This window comes from Elgaria multicarinata, chromosome 9 (assembly GCF_023053635.1).
Source record: "Elgaria multicarinata webbii isolate HBS135686 ecotype San Diego chromosome 9, rElgMul1.1.pri, whole genome shotgun sequence".
Classification (NCBI taxonomy): Eukaryota; Metazoa; Chordata; class Lepidosauria; order Squamata; family Anguidae; genus Elgaria; species Elgaria multicarinata.
This window is the reverse complement of record NC_086179.1, coordinates 3,776,215-3,798,547: the sequence shown is the minus strand read 5'-3', so window position 1 is coordinate 3,798,547 and position 22,333 is coordinate 3,776,215. Positions and strand designations below refer to the sequence as shown.

At 44.7% G+C, this 22,333-nt stretch overlaps 2 protein-coding genes across 2 annotated transcripts in view; both read right to left on the bottom strand.

Moving 5' to 3' along the window:
• Window positions 1–1,533: 1,533 nt before the first annotated feature.
• On the bottom strand, window positions 1,534–11,560 carry SMKR1 (small lysine rich protein 1). The gene is made up of 3 exons (XM_063134636.1): window positions 11,474–11,560; window positions 9,176–9,270; window positions 1,534–5,346 (listed from the first exon to the last, which is right to left on the bottom strand). The coding sequence occupies exons 2-3, from the start codon at window positions 9,176–9,178 to the stop codon at window positions 5,143–5,145; spliced, it is 207 nt and encodes a 68-aa protein (XP_062990706.1). The 5' UTR covers window positions 9,179–9,270; window positions 11,474–11,560; the 3' UTR covers window positions 1,534–5,142.
• A 7,667-nt stretch (window positions 11,561–19,227) lies between these two features.
• The window catches only part of STRIP2 (striatin interacting protein 2), a 59,922-nt gene continuing 56,816 nt past the window's right edge, over window positions 19,228–22,333 (bottom strand). Inside the window, exons 20-21 of the mRNA XM_063134499.1 lie at window positions 21,329–21,533; window positions 19,228–19,680 (exon numbers count right to left, since the gene is read on the bottom strand). Coding sequence (XP_062990569.1) covers window positions 19,430–19,680; window positions 21,329–21,533 — 456 coding nt within the window. The 3' untranslated portion in view covers window positions 19,228–19,429. The remainder of the gene's footprint in view (window positions 19,681–21,328; window positions 21,534–22,333) is intronic.

The window sequence follows — 22,333 nt, the reverse complement described above, 5'->3', positions numbered from 1 at the left end:
ATTAATGCCGTTGTCGACCTTCTCAACCCAAAAAAACCTATAATTTAAAGGCAAAATCACGTTTGTACATTGGTTTGTCAAGAAAATGAGACATTTTAGCACCACCTTGGAAAATGGCCGGAGTACTCCGACAATTAAAATAGTGTATTCTTTGAACTCCTTGACCTCAAAACCTATAATTTGGTACCAAACACAAGATAGCTACTTCTTTGGTTGATGAAAACTAGTGTCCTAAAGGAAATTGTCTGCCATTTTGAAAATAGCACCTAAATTTTTTTTGCACAGGAATCAGTATTTCTACCAAGTTAGTATGTTAATCCAATACTTCAGGATCACATATCAGCAGAAAAAATCTCTGGACCTCAAAATTTTCACAGGGGTATAGTGTGGGGACAGGAGTAGATGAGGCAGTGGACTCAGGGCAGGCAAAATTCTTCCACAAAACATTGTAACGGTCATAAGGCTTTAAAAGAGGGTTGGACAAATTTATGGAGGAAGAGACATCTCAACAGCCAGGTTCAAGGTGTTCATGCAGGTTGGGAATTTTGAAAACAAGGTGCAACACTGGAAAGCAAAGCAGGCAGGCAGCTTAGTTTATGTCAAAACTCTTGTCATGCACATGGGCTAGCAGGCTAAAAGAAAAGGGAAGGATACAGCCATCTATACCCACGAGTTGTTTTAGGTCTCGGATGGTGATATATAGATATGACAGTTCGCTGCAGGATAATGGGCAGTTAGTTCCTTCCATAGCCCTGTGGGCCGTTGCATTGGCTCAAGTTATAAATCCAGTGGATCCTGAGAAATCCCTCTCCCCCTTCTAGCATGTGAGGGATTTTAGCAACATCTCAGAAAGGATCATGGAGGTTTGGGGCAGAAAGACTTGGAGAAGTCTGTGCAGGTTTGCACGAGTTACCCTCATGTGAGAGTTGCACTCAGAACTGACCAGCTAACTGCCAGTGTGAGGCCCTTGTGTGACATAAAAATCACAGTTTTTACTAGCTTTGCTCTTGTGCCTTTAGCAGCAGTCTGACATGTAAAAATTAAGCAGCTGAACCTTTCCTGGCAGGGGAAACCTACTGCAGCTATCCTGTTTAAAGCACAGGAACAGGACCAGAGTAATAATAATAATAATAATACAGCAACTTTAGGAACTTCTTACAATCAGGGTTTTAATTTTTTAGCTGATGAACTGTTCCTATACTTTTAATAGCAATGTGGTAGGCAGAAATTAAGTCAGAGGAAAATTTCTGGCAAAGCAACATCCTGGCCAGGTAACGCAAAATTTCAGTGTGCCAGGCTGCTGCTAAAGGCACACACAGCCAATTAAAAATGGTGACAACCATAGTTTCCCAATATGCAAAGTGCCAGAATTCCTACCCTGGAAGTGAAACTGCCAAAGCTAGCAGACAGGTGACTGAGACATTTTGAAAACCATTGCCTTCCCCAATGTGCCCTCCAGATGTGTTAGACTGCAACTCCCGCCAACATAGCCACATCTAGAGGGCTCCAGGTTGGGGAACACTGCTTTAGAGCTTGGTCTCAAATGAAATTTTATTACCTCCAAATATTTCTACAAGGAAAAGACTAAGTTTTGGAAATCAAACAAGTTAACAAATAATCCCATCAACTTCCCTATTGAGTTTTATGTTTTCCATTTCACAGTTTGGAAATGGGATTAAGAATAATGACAATGCCTGCTCCAGGCAGAGCCTTACACCTAAAAACTCATTGCTTTGGGGCAATTGCAGAGCTAATGGCTTGCAGATTACAACCCTTGATGAGCCTGCCATTTTTGGCCTGTGCAGAGAAAACTATTAGTAGGACATAGATAGGGGAGGACGGAGAGGGACATGGCCTTTACAGGATTTCAGGGAGCGGGGAGGCAGGGCGAGCCTATAAACAAAGAAAAGGAAATAAATACATCAGCAGGAGAGTCACGTTGGTTGGTTTTCCCTCTTTGTCCCAAACTCGAAGGAGGCTAATTTGCTCAGCAGAGGAATTCATTGTGGACACAGCCTGATACGTCAGCGACAGGCAGTGCAAGTCCAGCTTTCTCCAGAGCTCAGTGACGCTCTTTAGTAGGAGATTATGTTTCCCTTTCGGCTTTAAGTGGGGAGTGCAGTCTGCCCCACATGAAGAAAAACATGAGCTCACTTCTGCAGAATGGCAAGAAGTGGTTCACTTTACTCCGCTAGACCAAATCTCCACGGGGAAGGAAAGACTTTAGAAACGCTCCATGTATCTCTTGGTCTGACAGGTTTATAGGGCCAGCTTTTCTCAACCTGATGCCCTCTAGATGTGTTGGACTACAATTCCCAGCATCTCGCAACCAGCTGGGGTTGTAGTCCAACACATCTGGAGGATGCCAGGTTAGTAAAGGCTATTATAGGCTGTGTCTAGAAATCAACCCCTTTCCATGTCTGACCATCCCTAAGTGGCCTGTCTCTCCATGGTCTTGCCATGATCCAGTTTGCTTCCCCATCTTCTCTGGTATGGTGCTTGTTGCTGGCTCGTTTTGTTAAATTTTGTGTTGCATGCCAGTATAACCCCCTCTGGGTATCACCAAAAAACGTCAATGATCAAGAAGAGAGGACTTCTATTTTCCTATTGGAAAAAGTGCATTTTCACGTTTTCCCAGTTTCCTCACTCAAGCTACCGATGAAGGATAGCTCATAACCCGGGATATGCGGCAGAACACAGAGGCTTTCATTGAACATACTTTTAAACCATGAAAACAACTGTTATAATACATAATTCCAAATCGTTAACAGAAACTAGACATTGGCTTAAAAATTCAAAACTTCTTGTGGATAAGTCACAATACATAAAGAATAGTTCCATACAGACCTGGAGACGCACTTAATTACAGACTTCTTTGCATGCAGACACAGGGATGGAACTGGGAGTTGGCGGGGGGGGGAAGCACGTGGGACATCATGGCCACAATCCAGTACTGAGTTCAGCATGCATAAACTCCATTGATTTCAATGGGGCACATAATTACATGCTGGGCAACATGTGAACGGTCTTTTCCAGCCTGGATGTGCTCATAGGGAAGCTATTAACACATCTATTGTCTTTTCCATGCCTGAGTCTGGACTGGAAAACATAGGTTATATTTTATCTCTTGGTAGCAATTTAGTGAAGAAACAGGTAAGTCTGGAGGCATGCATTTCCTCAGCCTTAAATAGATAAGTCTCTCAAAAACCAACCTTCTTGGATCAGAGTATCAAATAGCAGCAATGAAAATGAAAACACATCCAATGTATTTGCGGCTCCCTGTATGTGAGTTCCGTCCATTTCCAGCTTGGCAACAAAAGGTACTCGGATCTTTCCTGAAGCCTGGCATGCATTGTTTATAGAAGGCCACACTATAAAGTCGATATAGATGGTTAAAAAAATAAAAATCGTCAAAAAGATGGGAAGGGCAAATCTGAAAGTATAGATCTACTTAACATCCATTAGAGTAGAGGTAGGTAACGCATGGACCATATTGCCCACACACACACCTGTGCATCCCCCATCAAATTTGCTGTGGTGGCAGCAAACACTTCCCCCCCCCCCAACAAACAAGATTTCACTATAAAACAAGGCATGTGGGAATCATGCAACTGGTTTTAGAAAAAAATGCACTCCCAGAAACCTCCCAGATGCATGATTTTGCTTTAAAACTAGGCACAGACTCAGTTTTATAATGAACTTGTGGGGAGTTTTGCAGAAGGATTCTGTGATGTAGTGGGGGCTGGCTCCGGATTTGGGGGGGGGGGAGAATTAGCCCCTAGATGTTGCCCACCCCTGCATTATAGCATGCTTCAGGAAAGCAGGAACCACTTCAGAAACAGCAACATCTGTTCCTTCCAGAAAGGGAGGGGGCCAGAAGGCTAGGCAGGGCCCTCTCTCACTATCAGCCTCCAATTTCCTTGCCTTCCTGCGACAAACTTTTATCAGTACAGTTCAGCTGTAGGGATAGTGTCTGCTCTAGGATAAACCAGGCCTCCAAAGCTAGACTTGTGCAAGAGAAGGGAAAGGCTCTTTTGGCAGGCCTGGATGAGCTTTTGGAAGGACTGAGAGGCGTCTCCTGGCATTTACTGTGTTTCCAGCATGGCACAATTCCTCTCCCCCAGCCCTGCTCCATTCCCCTGCAGACTACATGGCACATGTTCCCCCTGCAGCTCGGATGGGTGGCAAATCCTTCTCTCCTTGGGAGAGATTTTCAGGACTGAACCTTTGGCAATTTGTTTAGGCAGCGAGACCAAGCCTGCTGACAAAAGACAAGTGCACCTGAGCCTACCTGGCTGCCCTCTGAACTAGCATACGCTCCTTCTATGTATAAATTCGCCTTCCAACATCTAATCCTCCGCCTCTCAGAGAGACATATATACAGGTCCTGGGCATTTTAACTGTTTTCCTCCATTGAGCGTGCCACATAGAAGTTCTTTCTCTACCAGTCACAGGACGCACGTTTGAGATTCTTAGAAATATTAATGATAGCAGATTTATACCCATTCAGCTAAACAGGATCCTATTTAGGGCGAAATGTTAATGACTGCCTCCTCACTGGGATCGAACTAAGGGTGTTCCCATGTGAAAGGACACCATGCCCCAGAATCCCCTGGGAACCTCAGTGACAGACTGACCACTTCCAGCATGGTGTCTGCTGGCTGAACTGTGTTGCCCCAGGCAGAGGCTTAAACTGTCTTTACGCTCAGCCCATTCTTGGATCCCTAAAGGCCCCTGAGATGCAGTTGTGGCTTGGTTTCAATCACGGAGTCATACCAGCACTGCAGCTTTCACAAGGAATGTACCTGCCCCTCCAAGCAGCACCAACAATTAACACAAAGCTCATGCCCACCCCACCCCAGCATACATGATCAAAAACCAGTGTGGAGGATTCTGTGGGTTACTTCCTGTAGCAACGACGAGGCACACACTGCAGTGCCGCGGTAGGCATCTCAAAGCAACAACGTTTACTTCCTTAATGTCGTCGGAAGCGAACGCTTCTTCATCCTGCCGTAACAGTGATTATGGCCAAGTGAGAAACCCAAGTAGTTTTCTTTTGTTTTCAGTCCCCAACAAAAGTCCTCCCCGATTCAGGGGCTGTGAACCTCTCCCTGAAGCCAAGGCCTTCCCTCCACTGGCTTCCTACTTCCGTTTCTTCCCTTTCTTTTTCGGAGAGTCTGGCCACGGGAAACCGCGGTACTCCAAGCAGGCGGCGGCATTGTGGGCTATGTAGTAGACGTTGAGCATGGCAGCCGGGCTCAGGATGTCCACCTCAGGCACGGCCTTCTTGGATTTCTTGCCTTTGCCTTTGCCCTTGCCCTTGCCTTTACCCTTTCCTTTGCCTCCCTGAAAGAAAAAGAAAGAGCAGAGCGGAAAAGTTAGTTCCTGAGTGCAGGGCAGAAGCAGGCGACTAGCTATGACACCAGGGGCTTAGGCCAAGCAGATTGGTACGGAAAGATAACGACAAAGTGGGGTGACACAGAGGCTGAAATGTAACAGAGATCAATATGAGAGGCAGTGCAGAAAGGGTTCCCCTTTTTTCCTTTTTGGTGGGGGGGTGCGTGGGGGGAGGGGAAGCGGAGCTGCCTCTGAGACCTTGGATCTAGAAATCCAAATTATCCCATGGCACTGTTGTGTAAATTCACCTGGAGTGAACCCCCAATATGTCCATTTCCACCCCCGCCTGTCCCTTTGTTGAAAAACTCTGTTTTTCCTCCCACAGCTCTAGCGCCACCTAACGTCAGGTAAACATTGCTTAATGGTGTTAACCATTTATATTATGGTTTTATACTGTTGTTTTATACTTTGAATGTTTTTAATTTTTGTGAACCACCCAGAGAGCTCCGGCTATTGGGCAGTATAGAAATGTAATAAATAAATAAATAAATAAATAGGTGCAATTTAACACCACACCAGTCAAACCCAGCCAAGTCCTTAGGACTGCCCCCTAGCCACATCACCAATAGGGGAGGGGCTACAGGCGCAAAGCACACCTGGGAGCACATGGCAATGGCGATGGCCAGCTAGTTTCAGCTGCAATTCTCCCTCTGACCACTGCATGGAGGTGTTCTGTCCAGGCTTGAGTGACGCAACGGGTGATGTGGACCAATGGGATGTGAGCTAACGACGTGAAACACCTGGAGGTATATAAGCTATTGTCTTGCCCCAGTGCAGTGTAATCCTGATTTTACAGCGGAAGCGCCAAGAGGTCACCTTATTCTCGAGAATAAACTCTGTTAGCCCAATGCTTCGTCTGTGATCTTTCTCAAGTGTACCAAAATTGGATATTGGGTTGTACTTGAAAGGAAAACCAGCATATTTTTGCAACAGCTCTCCGGATGCTGTCTAGGAGCCATAGCATTGCTTTCCTAAAGTTCTTGGTGAATGAAAGGTTTTTACCTAGTGTGTCAGAAAGATGATAAGAAGGTGCCAGGTGGGGCAAGCCTCTCTGCAGAGGCTATTCCCCATAGCCAGAGTGCTACCACTGAGAAGGCCCTGTCCGTAGTAGCCCGCCTGATGCACCCCACTTGATGGGGCATATGGCACAGAGCCTTTGAAAAGGATCTTAAGATTTGGATAGGTATATATGGGAGGGAAGTGATCTTTCCAGCAAGCTGGTCCCAAACCCTTAAAGAGCTTTAACAGCTAAAACCAGCACTTAAAATTGCGGCTGAAAATGGAAGGAACCAGCACATTATCAAAAGGTTAGAGAATTACTATAACTTTGTACTACAAGGAAAGAATGAAGCAGTTGAGCATATTGGGGGTGGGTGGGTGTATGATAAAAGATTTAGAAAATTATGAATAGCATGAAAGAAGTGGGGAAAGCAACATTTTTTCCTCCTCTCTAAAAGGTGGGACTTGCCTAATTACTAAGTATGACACTGCATCATCAACATATAGAGTTCTCTACTCCAAGTACTCCAGCTGTACTAACAGGGCAGTGTGTGTGAGAGAGAGAGACAGAGACAGGATCTCTTTGTTGCAAGAAAAACAATGCATCAGGCTCATTCTTCCTAGGGAAGGCAGACAGTTGGTGGCACCCCTCTCATCCCATTCACAGAGAAGCTGCAAGAAAGGCCAATGCTATTTTGGGCTGCATTAATAGAAGTATAGCTTCCAAATCACGTGAGGTACTGGTTCCTCTCTATTCAGCCCTGGTTAGGCCTCATCTAGAGTATTGCATCCAGTTCTGGGCTCCACAATTCAAGAAGGACGCAGACAAGCTGGAGCGTGTTCAGAGGAGGGCAACCAGGATGATCAGGGGTCTGGAAACAAAGCCCTATGAAGAGAGACTGAAAGAACTGGGCTTGTTTAGCCCGGAGAAGAGAAGATGGAGGGGAGACATGAGAGCACTCTTCAAATACTTAAAAGGTTGTCACACAGAGGAGGGCCAGGATCTCTTCTCGATCCTCCCAGAGTGCAGGACACGGAGTAACGGGCTCAAGTTAAAGGAAGCCAGATTCCAGCTGGACATCAGGAAAAACTTCCTGACTTTTAGAGCAGTGCGACAATGGAATCAGTAACCTAGGGAGGTTGTGGGCTCTCCCACACTAGAGGCCTTCAAGAGGCAGCTGGACAGCCATCTGTCGGGGATACTTTAGGGTGGATTCCTGCATTGAGCAGGGGGTTGGACTCGATGGCCTTGTAGGCCCCTTCCAACTCTGCTATTCTATGATTCTATGATCACTGGGAAAGAGATGGGATAAGAGGCACTTTATCAGAGGGTCATTCATGGAGAGCAAAAGATCCAGGAAAAATAGGTTCTATATTGGCTCCACCACTCCCAATGTCACTGAACAGCAGTGTGTCAGGAAGCAGCCGGAATAGCTGCTACTGATGGGGTCGGAGAATAATGAAGAACATCCAGAATCAATTAAGAGACATTGACAGATCGGTCTGAAAAGGCTTTGGGAACAATTGTTGACTCTCTGCTGACTCAGCAGCAACTAACAGTGCCTCCTTCACAGGTTGAGAACTTCGAAATCCAGATGGTGTAATACCTTTATTAGGGCAGCACAAAGATCACTTTAAAATGTGCAAGCTTTAGAGATCTCCAGATCACTTCATTGGGCAAGAGGTTACAAAAAGCAGGCTTTGTGGGGGAGGAGGTAAAAAGCTGACTGGATGCTGTAGTCAGGATATATACATAATCAGAGCATGGCTGGCAGGGGAAGGCTGGGAGTTGTATGACTATTTTCTGTCTAAACATGCATAAGTTTGTGCCCTTAAAAAGAGGAGGTGGGTTTTCAGGTATTCAAATTGGGCTCTGCCAGGTGATCTTGTGGTTTGGGGATTCAGTGTCCATCGGACCTCCTATTCCCCACCCTCATCCTGCAACAACCTACTTTTTGTAACACTTTGCCTGATGAAGAGATCTGGAGATCTTGAAAGCTTGCACATTGTTTTCATGATCACTTGAATTGGTCTAATAAGGGCAGTACACTAATACAGGCAACCTAGATGATCAGGGGTCTGGAAACAAAACCCTATGAGGAGAGACTGAAAGAATCGGGCATGTTTAGCCTGGAGAAGAGAAGATGGAGGGGAGACATGATAGCACTTTTCAAAGACTTGAAAGGTTGTCACACAGAGGAGGGCCAGGATCTCTTCTCGATCCTCCCAGAGTGCAGGACACAGAATAACGGGCTCAAGTTACAGGAAGCCAGATTCCGGCTGGACATCAGGAAAAACTTCCTGACTGTTAGAGCAGTACAACAATGGAACCAGTGACCTAGGGAGGTGGTGGGCTCTCCCACACTAGAGGCCTTCAAGAGGCAGCTGGACAACCATCTGTCAGGGATGCTTTAGGGTGGATTTCTGCATTGAGCAGGGGGTTGGACTCGATGGCCTTGTAGGCCCCTTCCAACTCTGCTATTCCATGATTCTGTGATTCTAATCTGGCCCTCCATCTATGTTAATGTCTTATAATTTTGTTGTGTAGTTTAAACGTTTATGGGTTTTTTCTTTTCCCTCAATGTATGTTTTAAACTTTGTAAGGCCGCCTTGAGGCCCAGCATTAGGCAAAAGGTGGGATACAAATAAATAAATAAATAAATAAATAAATAAATAATATGATTCTATGATTCTATATGAATTTTGCAATGTTTCTTATGGCCAACACGACTGCCTTTGTGTTTTGTATGCCATTGAGAACTGAGGATCTTTACCTTACCATAGCGTTGTCCGTTTACTGAACTAAATTGGTGACCATTGCATGTAGTCCCCAAGCAAGGCAGTTAGTTTTCTGTAAAGTTCCAAAGGAAGTACCTGCAATGTAAAACACACACAAAAAAAACCTGTGATGAGGTCCATTTATTATAGGGTAATCAGAGTATTACTTCAGGAATCAGATATTTTAATAAACCTTCCAAACAGCCACAGGATCCACCCAGCATAAAAGTGATGTGGCTGCTCTTCACTCATTTATATATTTTATTTAATGTATTTATTCATTTACTGTACTTTTAAGCTGCCCAATAACCAAAGTTCTCTGGGTGATTTGTCTCAAAAGGGCTTGCATTGCATTAAAGCTCAGCTAATCTAACCTTAGCATGCCTGGTAAACTGTTAACAGCGGCTGCCTGCCCTCCTGGTTGGAAAAGGCAGGCATCTTTTCTTCCCGGGACCCTTCTGCATTGACAGCAGGAACTTGGAACACAACTGGGCAAGATGTATAGCTCTCGCTGACCCTCCAGTCTCTTCCACCCACGCTTGAGGACTGCCGAGATTAAAGGAAAGGCACAAATGTTTCCAGTCCCTCATATAATCATTGTGCAGACACACTCAATGTAAAATTGTGCAACAGCAAAGTCAGAATGGTTTTGGGGGTGGGGTGTTCTCATATCAAGCAACTTGGCTTACTTGCTTGAGTAATCTGAATTATACTTAACTGCCCATTGAAACATGCAGAAATCTTTGACACAGAGATCTTCTGGTTGGGACCAACAATTTGTAAGACACAAACAACATACCTTTTAAAATGCTTGTCACCCCCCCATGTTATCCTTGATCATACTTATCCAATCCCCCACCCTCAAGAAATGGCTTACTTTAGCAAAAGCTCTGCCTGGAAAAAAAAAGACACCTCTGTCCTAGAAATGCCTATAAAGTGATTGGAACAATGAAATGGACAAGGAGCCAGGGCAACTGGCACATCACAGGCCATAATGCCAGTCTCAGTTAGCAATCTAAGAGACATGTTCTGCCCTAGCCACAGTTTCAGTCTTCAAAGGCAGCCCCAGGTAGAATGTGTTACAGTAGTCTGGAAGCTAGGAAAGCATGGATAACTGAGGTCAGGCTATCTCTGTCCAGGTAGAGCGGCCTTCCCCCACAACATGGTGTTCTTCTGATGTGTGGACTACAACTCCCATAATCCCACAAATAGAGCAAAGAGCAGCAGGAAGCTATGAACCAGTTCTTTGGGCCAGAGGGAGGGGGTGTGATTCTGTTTATATATCTATTGCCCTCATTAACGCAAATCAAGCTGCTGCTAAAGGCAGAGGCACAGGGCAAGCTGGCTTCTTTCCCTCCGCCTGGTCTGGTCAGTTGGCTACATTATTATTATTATATTTATTTATTATTTGTATCTGCCTTTTGCCCAATACTGGGCCTCAAGGCGGCCTTACAAAATTTTAAACATATACATTTTTAAACCTATGTAAAGAAATATACAAGAGTTAAAATATATTAAATATATTAATATTAGAACATTAAACATTTAAAATACACGACAATTTTAAACGAAGGCCCAGATTATTCACCAAAGGCCTGCCGGAACAAAGAAGTTTATGCCTGCTTCCAAAAGCACATCAAGGAGGGAGCCAGTCTAGTTTCCCTGGGAAGAGAGTTCCAGAGCCCTGGAGCAGCCACCCAGAAGGCCCTGCGTTCGCACCAGGTGGCCGGACTGAGAGAAGGGCTTCCCCTGAACATCTGAAAGCATGGGCAGGCTCATAAGGGAGAATATGGTCTTTCAGATAACCTGGACCTGAGCCATATAGGGCTTTTTAGGTCATAACCAGTACTTTGAATTGTGCCCGGAAACAGACTGGAAGCTGTTTTAACAGGGGAGTTGTCTGCTCCCTGTAACCAGCCCCGGTCAACAATCTGGCTGCAGCTCTTTGAACCAGCTGGAGTTTCCGAACAGTCTTCAAAGGCAGCCCCACGTAGAGCGCGTTACAGTAATCCAGTTAGGATGTAACTAAGGCATGTGTCACCGTGGCCAGGTCCGACATCTCTAGGAACCTTAACAAGATCTGCCAATGCATCGATCCAAAGGGAGAGGCGGGTAAGAAACAAATATATTATTATTATTGTTATTATTATTATTATCCCGTGGCGACCTGATTTGCTCCTGTAATATCCCAAATTACGAAAGGAAATATTTTTTTTAAAAAAGCCTTGACACGGAAGTCTTGATTCCCACGTGCTCCGCAAGCGACACGCGTTGCCAAATCACGCGGGGACGTACTCACCAGCCAACCCTTTCTTTTCAGCGCAAAGTGAATCGCGCGGCGGCGGCGGCGGCGGCAGCAACCACCACTCACCGCCGTCTCCTCCTGCTGCCGGCTCATCGGGCGTGGCTTCCCACTTGTGGGCGGAGCTTGCCTTCTGTTTACCTCCCACCAGTCCCGTTACCATGGTAAAGGGGAGGGGTGAGATCGCCTCCGTGTAGCCGGGCAACGAGAGAACCTACGTAGTAATGCCTGGGTTTACGCGTGCGCACTCGGTAGCAGCTGCGGGAGGAAAGTTGGTTTTGTGACGTCAGGGTGGCGGTGCGGAAAGGCGATGGGAGCGTAAAGAAAAGGCGGGAAACGCGAATGCTCGCGCTCCCCTCCCCCCTCATTTACCTCTAACAGAAACTGAAGGGGGAAAAGAGCGGGAATATATATAAATATTCCAATTTTTTCCTTTTATATTTTTAATGGAGGAGTGGGAGAAAAGCACGTACAGCCTCCTATCATCTCAATTTTATTTATTTAATTACATTTATATACCGCCCCACAGCCGAAGCTCTCTGGGCGGTTTACAACATTTTAGTGGTACATTCAAAAGTTGCCTGAATAGAAAAGAAGTCTAAAGCACCTCAGTTTAATTATATCCTGCGCTCTTTTGTTTTGTGGCACCAAAATCAGCATTTATTGTCATGTCTGGCCTACACCAATACATCAACTCTCTGTGTGATTTTAAGGCAGCTTTAAAGACTAGCCTTTTCCGGCAGGCCTGTCCAGATCAATGTAAAATCAAGAATTTTTAAGATGTATTGATCCCTGTTCTAAAGTTCCCCGCCTCACTCCAAAGGGAGAGGCGGGTAAGAAATAAATATATTATTATTATTTATTATCAAAAGTCACACCTGGGGGAGAGGGGGTGTAACTCACAAACCACAAGAAATGGAATTGTCAGTAAAATAAAGCTATTTCAGCTCAATGCTGCTTGTTTTCAGCCTCAATGATGAGAGTTTACGCTCAGCTTGCTTGTTTTTAAATATTAAATACTGTGAGGCTCCAGTATTCCCACTAGTAAAGGGCAAACACTATGTTGGAAATGCTCGCCTACTAAGCAGGCCTCTTCAAAAAAGCCGCACTTAAAATGCAGATGGAGCCTGAAAATGCATATGCAGGACACTCCTTCTGTGGAGCAGGGAGACGAGTCTCCATAAATATACTAAATGATACACAATTTTAGCCAAGATGGTTTCCCTCATGGTAATGGGGTTGCAATATGGGATGGGAAGCACCGGATCTCCTGAGCTGGGCGTGCGCAGCTAGGGTTGCCACACATCCCAGAAAACCGGGAATGCCACGGTTTCCAAACATTTCCAAAATGTCCCATCCAGTCAAGAATCCCGGATTCCTGTTCCAGCCGCCGGAGAAATTCCAACCTCCAAAATGGTGCCTTGAGCCTGCTCAGTGGAGTGTAGGGTGACCCTATGAAAAGGAGGACAGGGCTCTTGTATCTTTAACAGTTGCATAGAAAAGGGAATTTCAGCAGGTGTCATTTGTATATATGGAGAACCTGGTGAAATTTCATCTTCATCACACCAGTTAAAGGTGCAGGATCTATACTAGAGTGACCAGATTTAACAGAGGGCAGGGCACCTGCACCTTTAACTGTTGTGATGAAGAGGAAATTCCACCAGGTTCCCCATATATACAAATGACACCTGCTGAAATTTCCCTTTCAATACAACTGTTAAAGATACAGGAGCCCGGTCCTCCTTTTCACATGGTCACCCTAGTGGAGTGTAATTTTCCATACTGACGTCTCCTCTAACTTTTGAGAACTAGTGGAGAAATGTCATTTTTTTCTGTTTGTTTGCTTAAACTGTTCTTTGCCTATTATTTATTTGCAGGTGCTTAAGTACTTTAGGCTGCACTCCTATGCATACTTACCTGGGAATAAGTCCTATTTAACTTAATAGGATTTGTTTCTGAGTAGACACTCATAGGATCGTAGTGTTAGATAACTAAAGCTTAGATAGCTTTCTTTCTTTCCCTAGACCTTTACATATAGCTCAGTTTTTTTAAAAAAAGCCTAGCCCCCACAAAATTATTGATTGATTGATTGCATTTCTATACTGCCCAATAGCTGAAGCTCACTGGGCATTTTATAAATTTAAGACAATTCAAAACGAAACAATAGTATAAAACCTTCTCAAACTGGGGAGAGGCAACGAGTGGGGTGCCGCAGGGCTCAGTCCTGGGCCCAGTGCGCTTCAACATTTTTATTAATGATTTGGACGAGGAGGTGCAGGGAACGCTGAACAGATTTGCAGATGACACAAAATTGGGTGGGATAGCTAATACCCTGGAAGACAGAAACAAACTTCAAAGTGATCTTGATAGGCTGGAGTGCTGGGCTGAAAACAACAGGATGAAATTTAATAGGGATAAATGCCAAGTTTCACATTTAGGAAATAGAAACCAAATGCACAGTTACAAGATGGGGGATACTTGGCTCAGCAGTACTACAAACGAGAAGGATCTTGGAATTGTTGTAGATCACAAGCTGAATATGAGCCAACAGTGCGATATGGCTGCAAGAAAGGCAAATGCTATTTTGGGCTGCATTAATAGAAGTATAGCTTCCAAATCGCGTGAGGTACTGGTTCCTCTCTATTTGGCCCAGGTTAGGCCTCATCTAGGGTATTGCGTCCAGTTCTGGGCTCCACACTTCAAGAAGGACGCAGACAAGCTGGAGCATGTTCAGAGGGCAACCAGGATGATCAGGGGTCTGGAAACAAAGCCCTAAGAAGAGAGACTGAAAGAACTGGGCATGTTTAGCCTGGAGAAGATAAGACGGAGGGTAGACATGATAGCACTCTTCAAATACTTAAAAGGTTGTCACACAGAGGAGGGCCAGGATCTCTTCTCGATCCTCCCAGAGTGCAGGACACGGAATAATGGGCTCAAGTTAAAGGAAGCCAGATTCCAGTTGGACATCAGGAAAAACCTCCTGACTGTTAGAGCGGTACGACAATGGAATCAGTTACCTAGGGAGGTTGTGGGCTCTCCCACACTAAAGGCCTTCCAGAGGCAGCTGGACAACCATCTGTCAGGGATGCTTTAGGGTGGATTCCTGTATTGAGCAGAGGGTTGGACTCGATGGCCTTGTAGGACCCTTCCAACTCTGCTATTCTATGATTCTATGGACTAGATCCTTGGTCTGATCCAGCAGGGCTCTCCTGATATTCTTATGTCATACTTGCTGGATTTATTTTTGTCGGCAGCTTTACCCTATTCCGGTGCTTCCAGTGAATTTAACAGGCCAATAATTTCAGCCTTAGTTGGTACTGCATTAAATTATGCAACTAAAATACCTTTTAGGAGCTGCTCTTGGTCCTACCTTTTAATGGTCCTACCTTCAATATCCAATTTATCTCTTGGTTATTTATCGTTAGTAAGGTGGCATCCTATGTGATGCAGCTCTCTTGTTGTGGGCGGGGGGGGGGGGCTTGGGGTGGTTGCCCTGGGTGCAAAAATTTCAAAAAAAGAAAGTAGTAATAATAAATAAAAAAAATTAAAATTTGTGTAGATCCAACTGTCTAGACGGGGCAAATAAACGTTGCCACGTAACATTTTACAGCATTTTTCTTGTTGCGCACAGGTCAGGAAGGCCTTGCAGGCTGCATTTCCTCCCAAACAGGCCTCTCTACCACACGCGTTGCTGCTCTGGCTACCTTCTAAGTCATCCAGGAGGACAGAACAGCGACGCGTGTGCTAGAGAAGCCCATTTGGGAGGAAATGCAGCCTGCAAGGCGATCGGTTATCATATCAAGGTCGTCATATCAGCCATGATGCTAAATAAAAAAGAATCAGACGCACAATGCAGGAAGAGGAGGAATACTGTCAATTGAGAGAGATTTCAGTGTAGATTTCAATACTGTTATTGAAAAATTTGCACATATTAAAACCAAGTGATTTTAAATAAATGTAAGTACCGGTATACTAGTATTAAATTAATTTTACTTTAAATAGGTCAGTATTTTCGTAAAATATAATACATGTGCTTGGGGGGGGAGTAAGGGGTTCAATACTGGATTGGTGGAAGGAACTCAGGGAGTGCTAAAGGTCCATGGATTAGGGGCGCAATACTTGCCTTGCCCCAGGCCCTGGCAACCCATGCTATGCCACTGTCTTGCTGCCATAGCATACCGTGATGGGGAAAATTAATGATTTCTGATCCCTTTTCTTCAAATTCCTGTCTGCTCTTCTATCTTGACATCATGCCACTTTAAAAGACTGCTACAGAGTAAGTTCCAAGCATGGGCAGTGCTTCTCCCAGTTATAGCTCTGCAGTAAGAAGAGCCAGGGAATAATTATTATTATTATTTTACATTTGTATACCGCCCCATAGCCAGGGCTCTCTGGACGGTTTACAGAAATTCTAAAATTGAGATAAAAACAAAATTTAAATTTCTAAAACACAGAACATAAACACATAAAGCATTAAAAACCGTTAAAAAACTAAACATGTGGGTGACTAAGATGTGCCGCCATATGCCTGGGCAAAGAGGAAAGTCTTAACCTGGCGCCGGAAAGATAGCAGTGTTGGTGCCAGGTGAGCCTCGTCAGGGAGATCGTTCCATAGTCTGGGGGCCACCACCGAAAAGGCCCTGTCCCTCGTTGCCACACTCCGAGCCTCTGTCGGAGTAGGCACCCGGAGGAGGACCTGAGATGTTGAACATAGTGACCGGGTATATAAGTGTAATAAATAAATAAATAAATAAGTCCCTGGAGCATTTCAAACTATCACAGGAAGTTCTTACAGTAGCTTTAAGTGCTCCTCCTGTATTAATGTGAATGCACCTGCAGTTAGTCTTTGTTAATATAAATACAAATCATTAAATGAGCAACATACACACACACTTTAATAATAGCTTTTATTCTTGATTACAACTTGCGCTTAAAAAGCGGACAGACTTAATATGACCATTACTTTGAACAATGTTTTGTTGATACAATTCATACTAGGAAACAAATATTCTCACTACGCAGTAACAGAGAATACATTATTTTTGGAACTTGTGTATATTATTAACCAACTATAAACACAAGTGATGTGCAGTATTTGTGTAGTATATAATGGTACATGCTGCTAGAATGTTTAAAAAGTACATTTCTGGTTTCCAACTCTGAACCCCTCAATTCCAAATAACATTAAAAAAAAACCACTATGCTCTGCAAGAGGAGTTCAGATAAAAATACCAATTCTCACATTAACAGCTTAAAGATGCAAAATGTTACCTGCGTCTTTAAAGCATGCAAATGCTTTACTAGAATGGATAGCATGAACATCTGGTTCCCAGTCAATACCAATGAACTATGGAGTGATTTCTGGAGTTTACATCCACATGTCTAGCAGTGAGCTAAATGTATGCACTGTCTCTATACGTTTGCACGTAATCTTCAAACATGGGAGTAACACGTGGAAGTCCGTTTGTGCCTTTAAGAGGTAGTATGAGAAAACCTCCACGCATTCTGACAAATGCACATACTGATGAGGGAGGAAAGAGGGAGAATTAAAATCCTCTCATTTGCATTTTAGAGAGAAGGCTTTGCTGTGTTGCACATTCTACCAGTAAAAAATACATCTTACACCAGGGTGAACCTATGTATCTTTAACAGTTGCATAGAAAAGGGAAGTTCAGCCGGTGTCATTTGTATATATGGAGAACCTGGTGAAATTCCCTCTTCATCACAGCACTTAAAGCTGCAGGTGCCCTGCCCTCTTTTAAATCTGGTCACTCTAGTATAGCTCCTGCACGTTAACTGTTGTGATGAAGATGGAATTTCTCCAGGTTTTCCATATATACAAATGACACCGGCTGAAATTCCCTTTTCTATGCAACTGTTAAAGATACAGGAGCCCTGTCCTCCTTTTCATATGGTCACCCTATCTTACACACACACACACAGTACGTACAGTACGTACGTATAATATTGCCAGGATTCGATCATTTTTGTCTGTCTCTTCTGCCAAAATGCTTGTTCATGCACTGGTTATTTCTCGATTGGACTACTGCAACCTTCTTCTCTCTGGCCTTCCTTCTTCTCACATCAGTCCGTTGATTTCTGTCCACCACTCTGCCGCTAAAATCATCTTCTTGGCTCGCCGCTCTGACCATGTTACTCCACTTCTGAAATCTCTTCATTGGCTTCCAATTCACTTCAGAATCCAATATAAACTTCTCCTGGTGACCTTCAAAGCTTTTCACGGTCTAGCTCCTTCCTATCTCTCCTCTCTCATCTCACACTATTGCCCCGCTCGTGCTCTTCGCTCCTCTGATGCCATGCTTCTCGCCTGCCCAAGGGTCTCTACTTCCCTTGCTCGGCTTCGCCCATTTTCTTCTGCTGCCCCTTACGCCTGGAACGCTCTTCCAGAACATCTGAGATCCACAAGTTCAATCGCAGCTTTTAAAGCTCAGCTAAAAACTTTTCTTTTTCCTAAAGCTTTTACAACTTGATGCTGTTTGGACTTTATACTGTTATACTGTTAGTTTTACCCTACCCTGCGCCTGTTTACCCTACCCAGTGCCTGTTTGCATTCTCTTCCCCTCCTTATCGCTCTACTATGATTTTAATAGAATGTAAGCCTATGAGGCAGGGTCTTGCTATTTACTGTTTTACACTGTACAGCACCATGTACATAGATGGTGCTATATAAATAAATAATAATAATAATAATAATTTACAGTAAAATGTTTCAGGCTAGGTATAAGGATGGCTGTAGCTAACTAGGGCCCCTGGACAGAACTGGGTTTGACCCCATCTCATTCTCTACCCACTGCTTTATCGTGCGTTTGCATCATTCACACCGTAAAATAGTCCATGTATCACCACTTGGGGGCAGGTTTCGTGATGGAAAGATACTCTTAAAATGTGAATAAGAAAAACATTTCTTCAAATATGTGCAAGAGGATTCCAGGGAAACAATATAAGGAAAATTACGTGAATAACTTTTCATACTGGAGGTACACCCACACACCCTTTATAACCAGATGCCCAAACTAGCATTATGTTCTATTTAGAGAATCACTCCCATAAGAAGTTTTCATGCCTGGATAACCTGGGATATACACCTTTGGATTTTACTCTGACATGTGCAGTTTGTTTTCTGTGAACCATAGAGTTTGAGTATATGATTTTTAGGGAAGAAAACATGTTGGCACAGGTTTTATTCGGATATCCAGACACAGGAATTGCCCATGGTAGTGACCCAAGTCTTAGAAAATGACTCTCACACCAAAAGTAAACTAAGAAAGGAAATCCATCAATATAAGATTCTTTAAATATATAATATTCAAGATAGATCAGTGAAAATGGGTCAGAATTGGGACCTCCTCTGCCACTTACATGCCCCTTTACAGTAGATTGAAGTAGTTGGAGGAAAAGAGAAAATTCTAACAGCGATGAGGGCATTATATTTAGGGTGTCTAACATTTGAACTCATTGGCCAAGTTCAGATGGTCAGTGGGGGAAAAGAAGCAACTGTGCCTTCTTCCCCCACCCTCCACCCTGCGCGTGCTGCTCACACACCTGCCGTTTCCCTAATTACCTTTTTGCCATGGCACAAGTTGCCATGTGGTCCAAACCTGGCAAGGTGTGCAGCAGCGGTGGCTTCCCCGTAACCCATGGCTTGTTATAGGGGTTACAGGGTAGTTTGGAAGCCATCCCTTCCACACACCTTGCCGGGTTCAGATGACAAGGCAACCCACACGACATGAGCAGCACACGCTGGGCGGGGAAAAGAAGTCACGGTAAAGTCTTCTCCTTCGCTGATTGTCTGAACCCAGGCATTGTGAAATGTTTCCTGCCAGATATAAGGGTCCCCAAATGGAAGAATTTCCTCTTTTCCCCCAGACACAGCACCTATTATCTAGAGAGACTGAAATGGCATTTGGTTCAGGTTGAACTTCCCAGGTGCCATCACTGATAGCATAACAGTTCTTCCCAGTGGATGGGCTGTGAGAACACTTCTCTCTCCAGCCACAGTTCGTAGGAGTAATAGAAATCTTCAGGAAGTTCCAGCTGTTGCCCCAACACGCTCTGCAAGCAGTTGTCCACTGGAGCAAATTCAGACTCCTGGGGTTTATCGTACCTCCGACTATTAAAGGCTTCAATATTGGCTCGTAAAGTGCATTCTTCTGCTTGGAAGTCCCAGGGCCGTGCATCAATATCTGTGTGTCAACAAGGCAGGAGGGAAAAGTAAGACAGCTCCTCAAATGATGCAGAATTACCACTTGAACTTGTGGCTCTGTGAATGATGTTATAGGAAGGGATGCCTCAATACGTGACCCATTTATTCACAGTAGCGTAGACAGTGTGGTGTACTAGAGTCAGGAGCAGGAGAGCTTGGATTCCCAGTTATACTAATAATGAGCCTGCTCGTAGTTATTGGGGAGGAACAATAGACCAGTGGCAAAATATGTTCCTTGCAGGCTGAAGGTCCCACACTCAGTGCATGCTCCGTGTGGATCTATGGCTCGACTGCAGTCCCCCAGAGAAAAGCCTTCAGTGTGGTGGCCCCTTTCCTTTGGAACTCCCTGCCCCTGGAGGTCAGGCAGGCATCAACACTGTGTTCCTTCCAGTGCCTCCTGAAAACAGTCCTATTCCAGGAAGGAAGGAAAGAAACCTCTCGTGCAAGCACTGAGTCATTACTGACTCTTGGAGGGTCGCCAGCTTTCGCTGACGTTGTCTTGGCAGGCCTTCTAGTGGGGTGGTTTGCCATTGCCTTCCCCGGCCATTATTCCCTTTCCCCCAGCTAACTGGGTACTCATTTTACCAACCTCGGGAGGATGGAAGGCTGAGTCAACCCGAGCCGGCTGCCTGAGAACCAGCTTCCGCTGGGATCGAACTCAGGCCGTGGGGAGAGTTTCAGCTGCAGAAACTGCTGCTTTACCGCCCTGCACCACACGCCAGGAAGCACTCCTTAATTGACCAGCCATGGTTTCCATCGGTATTACAGTACTTTTTAAAAACAAAGAATGATTTTAATATGGTGTTTTAATCTTTTTAACGTTTTACCCTTATGTTCATCACTCTGGAATCTATTGTGGATGTAGAGTGGTTTAGAAATGTTGTAAATAAATAAAAGTAAATAAAAGAAATCCCTGGCATCTCTACTTCAATGAACTCAGGTAGCAGGTGCTGAGAAACACCTCTGTTTAAAGTCCAATCAGCATAGACAACACTGGGCTAGATGGACCAATGATCTAACTCTGTATAAGGCAGTGTTACAGGCTCACAACTGTAAATGCCCAAAGTGGGAACTCCACAGGCAAACTGAACATCTGCTCTTGTACTTAAGGAGCAAAGTCAATGTGCACCTGAAAGTGATTAACACCACATAGATCCGATGGGGTTTAGGTCACAAAAATATATAAGGGGACAACATGGTGAGTGCTCTGTATAACCCAGGGGGACAGATCGAGTATTTAGCAGCCGGTACAGAGATTGGAAAAATGATCATTGGGAGGATCATTGGAAAAATGATCCTCCCAGAGTGCAGGACACGGAATAACAGGCTCAAGTTAAAGGAAGCCAGATTCCAGCTGGACATCAGGAAAAACTTCCTGACTGTTAGAGCAGTACGACAATGGAACCAGTTACCTAGGGAGGTTGTGGGCTCTCCCACACTAGAGGCCTTCAAGAGGCAGCTGGACAACCCTCTGTCAGGGATGCTTTAGGGTGGATTCCTGCATTGAGCAGGGGGTTGGACTCGATGGCCTTGTAGGCCCCTTCCAACTCCTCTATTCTATGATTCTATGATTCTTTGATCGTAGTGTGATGTTCAACCAAAGCAACCACCATCCTTGCAACACTCACCGTTGCCATAAGCCCAATCATCGTTCATGCGGTGGCGCACTTTCTGGTAGATGGCAGACATCGTTTTCATGTTGCTCTTTCTCCACTGGCGCCCAAGGTACTTGGTCTGGATCTTCAGCAGCTTCAGGACATAGAGCTGCATCATGGCTTGCTTCACTTTCAGAGCCCGTTTCAGAATCGGAGCAGACTTGAAGACTACCAACATCTATCAACAAACCGAGCAGGAAGAAGCAAGACAACATAGATTCCTCCTTTTTTAAAAAGTCCTTAATGCATTAGCGCAACTTAGAAGACAACTGCAGGAGGAGAAAGACAATACAGTTAAGGCTTTCTACATGTGGTGCGTGGGGGAACACAACACACTCCACTCCTCAGGCACAAGCAACGTAAGAAGAGCCACGCTGGATCAGACCAAGGATCTACTGTATCTCGTCTAGCATTCTATTCACACAGTGGCCAACCAACTGCTTGTGGGAATCCCAGAAGTAGGATATAAGGGCAATGGCACCATCCTAGAGTTAACTCTCTGCTAACATGCACAGCTTACGGCATGAAGGTGCCACGTACTGAATCTACAGGTTCATCAAACCCAGCATTGTGTACTCTGGCAGTGGAGCAGGACCGGGTCGATCAAAATGAAAATGCCCTACTGTGTTTAGCTTGCAAACCTGTTGGGTTTTATTTTCATTTATTTCAACCATTTGTATCACAGAGTAGCTGAAACATTGCTTTATTGGTTAGGCCTCATCTAGAGTATTGCGGCCAGTTCTGGGCTCCACAATTCAAGAAGGACGCAGACAACTGGAGCATGTTCAGAGGAGGGCAACCAGGATGATCAGGGGTCTGGAAACAAAGCCCTATGAGGAGAGACTGAAAGAATTGGACGTGTTGAGCCTGGAGAAGAGAAGATTGAGGGGAGACAGGATAGCACTCTTCAAATACTTGAAAGGTTGTCACACAGAGGAGGGCCAGGATCTCTTCTCGATCCTCCCAGAGTGCAGGACA